We start from the raw sequence: 10435 nt of genomic DNA on the forward strand, positions 1-10435 counted from the left end.
GACTGACGTTGCAGCTCTCTCTGTTGTCGTCTCTGTGTGTGTGTGAGTGTGTGTGTGTGTGTGTGACTGACGTTGCAGCTCTCTCTGTTGTCGTCTCTGTGTGTGTGTGTGTGTGTGTGTGTGTTACTGACGTTGCAGCTCTCTCTGTTGTCGTCTCTGTGTGTGTGTGTGTGTGTGTGTGTGACTGACGTTGCAGCTCTCTCTGTTGTCGTCTCTGTGTGTGTGTGAGTGTGTGTGTGTGTGTGTGACTGACGTTGGAGCTCTCTCTGTTGTCGTCTCTGTGTGTGTGTGAGTGTGTGTGTGTGTGTGTGTGACTGACGTTGCAGCTCTCTCTGTTGTCGTCTCTGTGTGTGTGTGTGTGTGTGTGTGTGACTGACTTTGCAGCTCTCTCTGTTGTCGTCTCTGTGTGTGTGTGTGTGTGTGTGTGTGTTACTGACGTTGCAGCTCTCTCTGTTGTCGTCTCTGTGTGTGTGTGAGTGTGTGTGTGTGACTGACGTTGCAGCTCTCTCTGTTGTCGTCTCTGTGTGTGTGTGAGTGTGTTTGTGTGTGTGTGAGTGTGTGTGTGTGTGTGAGTGTGTGTGTGTGTGTGTGACTGACGTTGCAGCTCTCTCTGTTGTCGTCTCTGTGTGTGTGTGTGTGTGTGTGTGTGACTGACGTTGCAGCTCTCTCTGTTGTCGTCTCTGTGTGTGTGTGAGTGTGTTTGTGTGTGTGTGTGACTGACGTTGCAGCTCTCTCTGTTGTCGTCTCTGTGTGTGTGTGAGTGTGTGTGTGTGTGTGTGTGACTGACGTTGCAGCTCTCTCTGTTGTCGTCTCTGTGTGTGTGTGAGTGTGTGTGTGTGTGTGTGTGACTGACGTTGCAGCTCTCTCTGTTGTCGTCTCTGTGTGTGTGTGTGTGTGTGTGTGTGTGACTGACGTTGCAGCTCTCTCTGTTGTCGTCTCTGTGTGTGTGTGAGTGTGTGTGTGTGTGTGTGTGTGTGACTGACTTTGCAGCTCTCTCTGTTGTCGTCTCTGTGTGTGTGTGTGTGTGTGTGTGTTACTGACGTTGCAGCTCTCTCTGTTGTCGTCTCTGTGTGTGTGTGTGTGTGTGTGTGTTACTGACGTTGCAGCTCTCTCTGTTGTCGTCTCTGTGTGTGTGTGAGTGTGTTTGTGTGTGTGTGTGACTGACGTTGCAGCTCTCTCTGTTGTCGTCTCTGTGTGTGTGTGAGTGTGTGTGTGTGTGTGTGTGACTGACGTTGCAGCTCTCTCTGTTGTCGTCTCTGTGTGTGTGTGTGTGTGTGTGTGTGACTGACGTTGCAGCTCTCTCTGTTGTCGTCTCTGTGTGTGTGTGAGTGTGTGTGTGTGTGTGTGTGACTGACGTTGCAGCTCTCTCTGTTGTCGTCTCTGTGTGTGTGTGAGTGTGTGTGTGTGTGTGTGTGTGACTGACTTTGCAGCTCTCTCTGTTGTCGTCTCTGTGTGTGTGTGTGTGTGTGTGTGTTACTGACGTTGCAGCTCTCTCTGTTGTCGTCTCTGTGTGTGTGTGTGTGTGTGTGTGTTACTGACGTTGCAGCTCTCTCTGTTGTCGTCTCTGTGTGGCAGGATGAAGCAGGTGACTCTCAGATCTCCGTCACACTCGTCCAGCGTCTCGTTGAGTTTCTCACAGCTGCTGATGATGCTGTAGAAGTGTGTGGGGATGAAGACGGAGCCCAGTGTGTGTCTGCAACACACCGCAGAAGAGGACATCACACACACACACACACACACACACAACACAGCAAACCATTTCATTTATGTTACTAAATAACATGAGGGTCAGGGCTGAGAGTTTCTCACTCTTTGATCTTCTCCTCTGTGTCTCTCAGACCGTCGTGGTCGTGGTCAAATATGGGTCCCATCATCACATTTATGACATTATTCTCCAGACTGTATCTCCTGAGGACGACTCTCTGCAGGAAACTCCACACCCCTTCACACACACACACACACACACACACACACACACACACACACACACACACACATTTCTTCCTATGTGTAATGATTCATGTTGTTGTGTGTGATCTCCAGCAGGAAATGTGTTTTTACCAAATATACCTTACAAATGCATCAGCTAATTCACATGCACAAAAGAGTTCATATGTGCAAACAGCAATTCACAAACTCACCTAATTCATATTCGCAAACACAAGCGTGCACTTTACTGATTTACATGCACTGATGGTTAAATCTGCATTTGCAGATCATTGTGTGTGTGGATCACTGTGGATTCGTTCCTATTCCCTGCATTGTTTTTAGCCAATCAGATATGAGTTTTTCCTCCAGCTAATTTTTTACACACTCAACGCTTTGACTCCAGAAACAGAACTTTGTGCATCTGCTGCTCATGCATTTGTGAATAAATGAGTTTTAGCAGCGCAGGACTCACTCTTGAAGGCGGGATACATGGGAACCGTGTTTGTGATGAGTGAAGCTTCATATCTGGATTCAGCCGTAGCAGAGAGATCTACAGAGATCACAGCAGTCATACATCAGATTGAGCCAAGACACTACAGGCACAGCTTCTGTATCATATCTCTGCTTTCAGACCAGTGAGAAGCAATCAAAAACCATTTTTAACTGTTTATTTTATCACACTTTATCTATTTGCATCCATATTTTTTTAACTCTTTAACTGTCACCCCTCATTGTTAAACACTCATTGTTAATAATGTTAGAAACAAGCTAGTCGAATGCTAATCATCCTAGAAACATGTTAACGACATGCTAGTCGCATGCTAGACATGCAAGAAACATGCTAATCATGCTAGAAACATGCTAGCGACATGCTAGCAACATGCTAATCATGCTACCAACATGCTAGTGACATGCTAATCATGCTAGAAACATGCTAGCAACATGCTAATCATGCTACCAACATGCTAGTGACATGCTAATCATGCTAGAAACATGCTAGCAACATGCTAATCATGCTAGCAACATGTTAACAACATGTTAATCATGCTCGAAACATGCTAGCGACATGCTAGCAACATGCTAATCATGCTAGAAACATGTTAGCAACATGCTAATCATGCTAGCAACAGGCTAGTCATCCTAGAAACATGCTAGCAACATGCTAATCATGTTAGCAAAATGCTAATCATGCTATCAACATGCTAGCGACAAGCTAATAATGCTAGAAACATGCTAACGACAATGCTAATCATGCTAGAAACATGTTAACAACATGTTAATCATGCTCGAAACATGTTAACAACATGTTAATCATGCTCGAAACATGACTGCGACATGCTAGCAACATGCTAATAATGCTAATAACATGCTATCAAAATGCTAATCATGCTAACAACATGCTAATCATGTTAACAACATGCTAGTCACATGCTAATCATGCTAAAAACATGCTAATCATGCTAGCAACATGCTTATCATGCTAACAAAATTGTAGTCGCATGCAAATCATGCTAAAAACATGCTAGAAACATGCTAATCATGCTAGCAACACGCTAATCATGCTAGTAACATGCTACCAACATGCTAATCATGCTAGAAACATGCTAGCAAACATGTTAATCATGCTAGAAACTTGTTAGTCACATGTTAATCATGCTAGAAACATGTTAGCAACATGCTAATCATCTTATAAACATACTAGCAACATGCTAGCAAAATGCAAATCATGTTAGAAACATGTTAATCATGTTAGAAACAAGGCTAGCAACATGCTAATTATGCTAGAAAAATGCTAGTGACATGCTAGCAACATGCTAATCATGCTAACAAAATGCTAGGAACATGCTTATGCTAAAAACATGCTAGCAACATGCTAATCAAGCTAGCAAAATGCTAATTATGCTAGAAACATACTAGCGACATGCTAGCAAGATGTTAATCATGCTAGAAACATGCTAGCAACATGCTAATCATGCTTGAAACATGCTAGTAACATGCTAGTCGCATGCTAATAATGCTAGAAATATGCTAGCGACATGCTAGCAAAATGCTAATAATGCTAGAAACATGCTTCAAACTAATCTATCATTCTTTCTAACTAATCTATCTTTCTTTCAACTAATCTATCAATCTAACTTTAAACTACTTTAAACTTTGAACAACTTTTAAACTTCTTCAAACTTTCTGGTCAGGCTTTCTCAAGCCAACTTAAAGTTTGTCTCAAACTTTTTTTTCTAGTTTTATATGAAATAAAAAAATCAAAAATTGCTATTAAAAAAAAAAAAAAAAAAGTGTGTTATACCACAAACAGGCACTGGGTGACGCCATTAAAATTTTTTATGCATTTTCTCTGGTAATCTTACTTCTAACAGAATAAACAACAAATATAGAATCTTGAGACCCAGACATTTCCAACGATATGTTCATATTTTCATATTCATACTGTTCCTGTGGCTCAGTGGTAGAGCATTGCGTTAGCAATGGGCAAAAGGTTGTGAGTTCAATTCCCAAGAAACACACATACTGGTAAAATCTGTAGCCTAAATGCACTGTAAGTCGCTCTGGATAAAAGCGTCTGCTAAATACATAAACGTAAATGATTAATTTATGATGACAAATATAATCTGTGATAGGAAAAAAAGGCAACAAAAAAGAGTGAGACACGTGGAAGGCGACAGATAAAGGGTTAAAGAGTTCCTTCTCTATATTCTGAAGGTTTGTTTATATTTCATTCACAATTGAAAACATGGTCAAATGAGTTTCTGTCTGTTGACAGTATTTTCTGATTTATGATACAAAGAGTAATCTGACATCATTGAGGCTCATTTCAGTGTAATATCTTGATTTCAGAAGTGTGTGTGACTGACCCGGTGGGTAGAGGAACGCGTGTGTGACGCCGGCCTGCTGGCTGTACATGTTACATGTGTGTGTGTGATCGAGACGAGGGTCTGCTCTCACACACTCGCTGGACGAGGACGCCGGAGCCTCCACCTGCACACACACACACACAGAGACACACACACACACACACACAGGATGAGTGTCGCTCCGTGGCTCAGAGGAACACATCTGCTTGTCGTTGGTTCACACACCTGTGCTGTGAGTGTGAAGGTGCTCCACAGGGGCATGTTGAGGACGAGACTGAAGCCGCTGCAATAATCTGAGTGACACAGCTGTGTGTACGACGTCTGGAAGAGAACAGCTGGACGGCCAAAGGGCAGGTGTGTGACATCTACACAAACACACACACACGATCAGAAATTTCACAGAATCACATGCTCATTCAGCCTGCCTGGACAATCAACTAATTCCTCACTAAAACATCACATAAGTCTTCTGCGCTCTTCAAACACACAAACATGAGTCTTCATAGACAGTGTTTCGTGAGTGAAGTAAACGCTGTACTTTACTGAAACATACACTATTTATTTACCCGTGCATTGCAAACAAGCAGAGATACAGTCTCAAGATTTAGTCTCTAGCTCTTTGGAATGCTTTTCTTTGGTTAAATATTTGTAAAACCCACAAACAGACACAAGGATGTGGTCAGGAAACACTGCTGTAGGGAATCAGCGGAGAATCTCTAATCAAAGTATGAAAGCGGCAGAACAAGATCAGGGGTCATGACCTGAGAAACCTAATTCCCCTTGATCTTCACACACAGAACAGGTCTCTGTAAGCTTAATGCATCCTTGAGTGCTTTTTTATTGATGATGAGGACATTTCATGTAATGCAAATTTACGATTTATGATAAAATTACACTGAGCAATAACATACTGTATATGTTTACGTCTATGCAAATGCAATAATTATAACTTAAATAATAACTTGAAATCTGTGAGAGACGAAACGGAGTGAGGAAAGTGAAGTAAACCCAGGCCTTAATGTAGTTTAGTGTTTCAACCACAGATGGCGACAGGATGTTCAAATCCACCGTGCTTTCAAAATCAGAGTATTAATAATAATACAGAAACATTTAACTTATTTATTTTACAAATGCATCATTACTCTAATTATCTTAATCCATCCTTTGCATTTGTTGTGAGTTGCCACTAAAGCCCTTACTCTCTCTCCCTCTCTCTCTTTTAGTTATTGTTTTTTTTTCTAAAAACATGTCTATATAGTTTATATTAAATTATTTTTATTATTTTAGATAGATACACACATACGTGGCACTTTTGTGTAAAGGTCTATATAGTTTTATTAATTTTTATTTGTTAGTTTTATTTCATTTAAACAGAGGTGGAAAGAGTACAAAAATATTCTACTCAAGTAAAAGTACCATTACATTAATGAAATTTTACTTAAGTACAAGTAAAAGTACCAGTCTAAAAATCTACTCAAGTAAAAGTAAAAAGTAGCTCATTTAAAATTTACTCAGAGTAAAAATTACTTAGTTACATTTTAACAGTGGGAGGGAGTCAAAAATGGGACAGGCCAAGGATGTCAAACTCAGTTCCTGGAGGGCCACAGTCCTGCACAGTTTAGATATAACCCTAATTAAACACACCTGATCCAGCTAATCTAATCATTTAGGTTTATTTGAAAACTACATGATATGTGTGCTGGAGCAGGGTTAGGGCTACGGCCCTCCAGGAACTGAGTCTGACACCCCTGGGATAGGTCTATTAATCTCAAACTAGTTGTTTTTAATTAAAGGAATCAGTTATTTAGAATAATAAAACATTTGGGCTGTTACCAGGCAAATCAGTATCAACAAACTCATCTTTTAATGCAGAGGAAATGCAGAAGATTCATTGGAAGTGGCATTTAGACGTATTACACTGTTTAGTGCAGGACAAGAATGCATTTAACCTGCAGTTACAAATGCATGAATAATGTTTTGATATACAAGACATAAAATGTTGAATACTCATTTGAAATGATAAGAAATTAATTATTAAAAAAATCAAAAGATACTTTAAATGTGAAATTAAAATGGCCAGTATGTGTCAGCAAGTCACTGTTAATAAGTGAGTCATTGCGATTGAACCGAATCATTTAAACGGTTGATTCATTCAGGAACGAAACACTGTCACGTTGCTCAGAGACGCAAAACTGTGCTTTGGTGGCTGTGTTTGGAATTATTTTCTGTTGTAGAAATAGAGCTAAAAAGGCAATATGGTGTCTAAAACGCAAGTCTCTTAATTAACTTGTTTACTGAACTGTTATATATATATGTATGTATATATTCATGATGATTTTTGGAGGAAACGATGGCATTCTTTGTGTGATTTTGATTTAATATATGAAATTATATAAATATGTGAATTTTCTGCCCCTATATCTTCAATTTTGTGATCATTCTAAATGCATTTTAGGAGACTGAATCACACAGTGAAAGAACGCACTATAAATGCGCGCGCACATCATTAAAACAAAAATAGCACACTCCTCACCACTGTCTTTTTAGCTAATTTGTGCAAAACCTCTTGCTAACATGTCAAAGCTTCATTTTAACCACCAATGCAACGATCAATTATTTAGCTTACCTCTACATTCTTGCGAAGGGTTGATGTCTTGTCGAGATTTTATAAGCTGCTAGTTTGGTCTTCCTAGGCAAGTACAGCTTACACAGCATAATAGAGCATACATATGGCCAGGGGTTCACTTCATTTCCTTCGAGTTCAACTTCAGAATATGACGGGGTTTCGTTTTCAGCGGTGTCTGCACCACTAACGCCTGTTTTGTCCGTCTGCATCTTTCTTGTGATTTTAGCGCCAGTTTGCCCTCCTGCCCATTATTTACTGACGTAGTTTCCAGGGAGCGATTTTTTTTTTTTTTTACTCAGTAATTAATGTGTTTTAAAATGTAGCGAAGTACAATACTTCAAACAAAATATACTTAAGTAAAAGTAAAATTACAGATTTAAAAAATTACTTTAAAAAGTATTAGTACACAAAAAAGCTACTCAATTACAGTAACGCGAGTAAATGTAATTCGTTACTTTCCACCTCTGCATTTAAATTAAAATACGCCAACTATTTGAAATAAATTTAAGTTTTTAAAAGCTTTTAAAATCTTATTTCATTTCAGTTAATTTTTATTTTTTTATTTAAAGTAACAAAAACCTTTTTCTGGTTTGAGTTTTAGTTAACTATAACACATATTAATAGTCTGGTATATACACACATGAGCGGTCACTGAAGGATGAACATGGATGTGAAAGAGAAACAGATCTTAACTGTTCAACGCTCCACTGTCTGCAGCAGAAGGAAACCTCTGGGAATGTTCTTCAATGTTGTTCTGTGAACAAGAAGAGACTCAATCCACTGACCTGTAGAGAACGTGTGTGTGGTGTGTGTGTGAGAGAGAGAGACAGAGAGAGAGAGAGTGTGTGTGTGTGTGTATGTGTGTGCGAGAGTGAGAGTGAGTGTGTGTGTGCTCACACATTTTAACAATTTATTTTAGGTTGTTATGCGTATAAATAAGAGAGTCTGCTCCATATATGACGGCTGCCTATAGTTGTACTTTGCCAAGCGTTTGGCCCTCGTTTTCGGCATCCCAAGCTGTTGAAGCCCTCTTACAACCAACCTGTGTGTGTGTCCTAAGCTACCAAATATAAAAACAAGTAATCGGCCTCGATAACCTATTTCTGAAATGGTATTAAGGAGTGATTGATATTTAATGATTTTAAAACTGAAACACTTGCGATACACACTGAAACACTTGCGATACTCACTGAAACACTTACATACTTGTGTATTGCAAGTGTTTCAGTGAGTATCGGACGTGTTTCAGTGAGTATCGGACGTGTTTCAGTGAGTATCGCAAGTGTTTCAGTGTGTATCGCAAGTGTGATTAAGTGTGTATCACAAGTGATCCAGTGTGTATCGCAAGTTTTCAATAGATTTCGCCTCAAATGGCCTCCCATAGGACATCATCACTGACCCCCTGATCTATGTCAGAGCAACAGATGCGTTTGGTGGATCTAACCCCTGCTAACATCTACAGGTGCCTGGCGAACTGTCATGGATTCACATCAGTATCACCAAAAACAACACTGGACAGGACTGAACCTTCAGGGAAAACTTGCTTGTCTTCCCTCGGCTAATCACTCTGTTTCTCACTCATTCCTCAAGAATACTGCACTCAGCGAGGTCATTGTTATTTTCACAGTAAAAGCCAGATTACAAGTTCTTCCAACTAGACTCAACCTTTCCATCTGGTTTCCTACAGCTCAGCTTCACACTCCAGAACAGATCACAGAAACACTGCCACACATCCTGAACGCTGTCATACTCACAGAGGAATGAACACAGCACGCCACGACAGAATAGTGAAAGACATATCAAACTATTTACCATCTTTAGTAAGAATATTCACACATGCTTGTGTAAACTCATCCATGTTCCAGTATCTGAACAGTGACTCTGAAATCTTCTCTCATCTGTCTGCTAACACACCAGATGTTCTTGTGATTAATGAGGAGTGTAGAGAGCTGTTAGTTTTGGAGGTTGCGTGCTCCTTTGACTCTAGTATGGAGGAAGCTTTCATGACTAAAATCATTAAATATTAATCACTCCTAAATACCATTTCAGAAATAGGTTATCGAGGCCGATTACTTGTTTTTATATTTGGTAGTTTAGGAAACACACACAGGTTGGTTGTAAGAGGGCTTCAACAGCTTGGGATGCCCAAACCGAGGGCCAAACGCTTGGCAAAGTACTGTGCACTTGTAAGAACTTATTTTAAGTGGACTTAAATAAATTGTTAAAATGTGTATGTGTTTGAGTGAGTGTGTGTGTGTTTGAGTGTGTCGCTGACCTCATCATCACAGTTACAGCCCAGGTTATGGGTCACCTCAGTGGGCGGGGCTAAAGGTGTGGGTGATGTCACTTCCTCTGGCCGTGTGGGGGTGTAGGAGGGCTTCCTCAACACACTATTCAGACTTCCGTGAGTCCCGTTATTAGGAGCTGGAGTCAAACCCAGCAGATCTACACACACACACACACACACACACACACACACACACACACATTGCATGAATCTGTCACGATTATCAAAATCTAAAACTATTTTAAGAAACCCGTCAGCATTTTCTCACCACACATGATGTTATACAGCTCGATGTTCTCAAAAACAGGCACTACTGTCTTAAAATTGAAGCTCGGTCCAAATCCCAGAAAGATTGTCTGCAAGAAAAACACAACAATGGACTGATGGACAGATTCCTGCACAGATTGATTGAATGGTTGATTAGTTGATTGATTGGTTGATTGATTGATTGGTTTACCTGCATGCTGTTGATCTTGTTGTCATAGCCATGATCTCCAAAGAAGCCACAGGTAGCAGGAGATCTGCTCTCAAACACAAGACATATCAAACACAACATCAAACATCATATCAAATATGGCAAATAAAATTACACCAAACACACACACACACACACACACACAGAGTGATACACACATTGCCACATGCCACTTCCTGTCCATGAGCAGGTGCACGTCCTCGATGCGTCTGTTGTTGGCGTAATGCAGGCGTTTGGGCAGGTGCTGCTTC

At 40.3% G+C, this 10435-nt stretch overlaps 1 protein-coding gene across 1 annotated transcript in view; it reads right to left on the minus strand.

The window, feature by feature from the left end:
• The window catches only part of LOC132103874 (ectonucleotide pyrophosphatase/phosphodiesterase family member 2-like), a 16568-nt gene extending 6139 nt beyond the window's left edge, over positions 1-10429 (minus strand). The window contains exons 1-10 of the mRNA XM_059508939.1: positions 10343-10429; positions 10167-10230; positions 9978-10065; positions 9698-9867; positions 8116-8176; positions 5022-5161; positions 4797-4920; positions 2402-2479; positions 1810-1942; positions 1540-1693 (exon numbers count right to left, since the gene is read on the minus strand). Coding sequence (XP_059364922.1) covers positions 1540-1693; positions 1810-1942; positions 2402-2479; positions 4797-4920; positions 5022-5161; positions 8116-8176; positions 9698-9867; positions 9978-10065; positions 10167-10230; positions 10343-10368 — 1038 coding nt within the window. The 5' untranslated portion in view covers positions 10369-10429. The remainder of the gene's footprint in view (positions 1-1539; positions 1694-1809; positions 1943-2401; positions 2480-4796; positions 4921-5021; positions 5162-8115; positions 8177-9697; positions 9868-9977; positions 10066-10166; positions 10231-10342) is intronic.
• Positions 10430-10435: the final 6 nt, after the last annotated feature.

Source organism: Carassius carassius, chromosome 25 (assembly GCF_963082965.1).
Source record: "Carassius carassius chromosome 25, fCarCar2.1, whole genome shotgun sequence".
In the NCBI taxonomy this organism is placed as follows: Eukaryota; Metazoa; Chordata; class Actinopteri; order Cypriniformes; family Cyprinidae; genus Carassius; species Carassius carassius.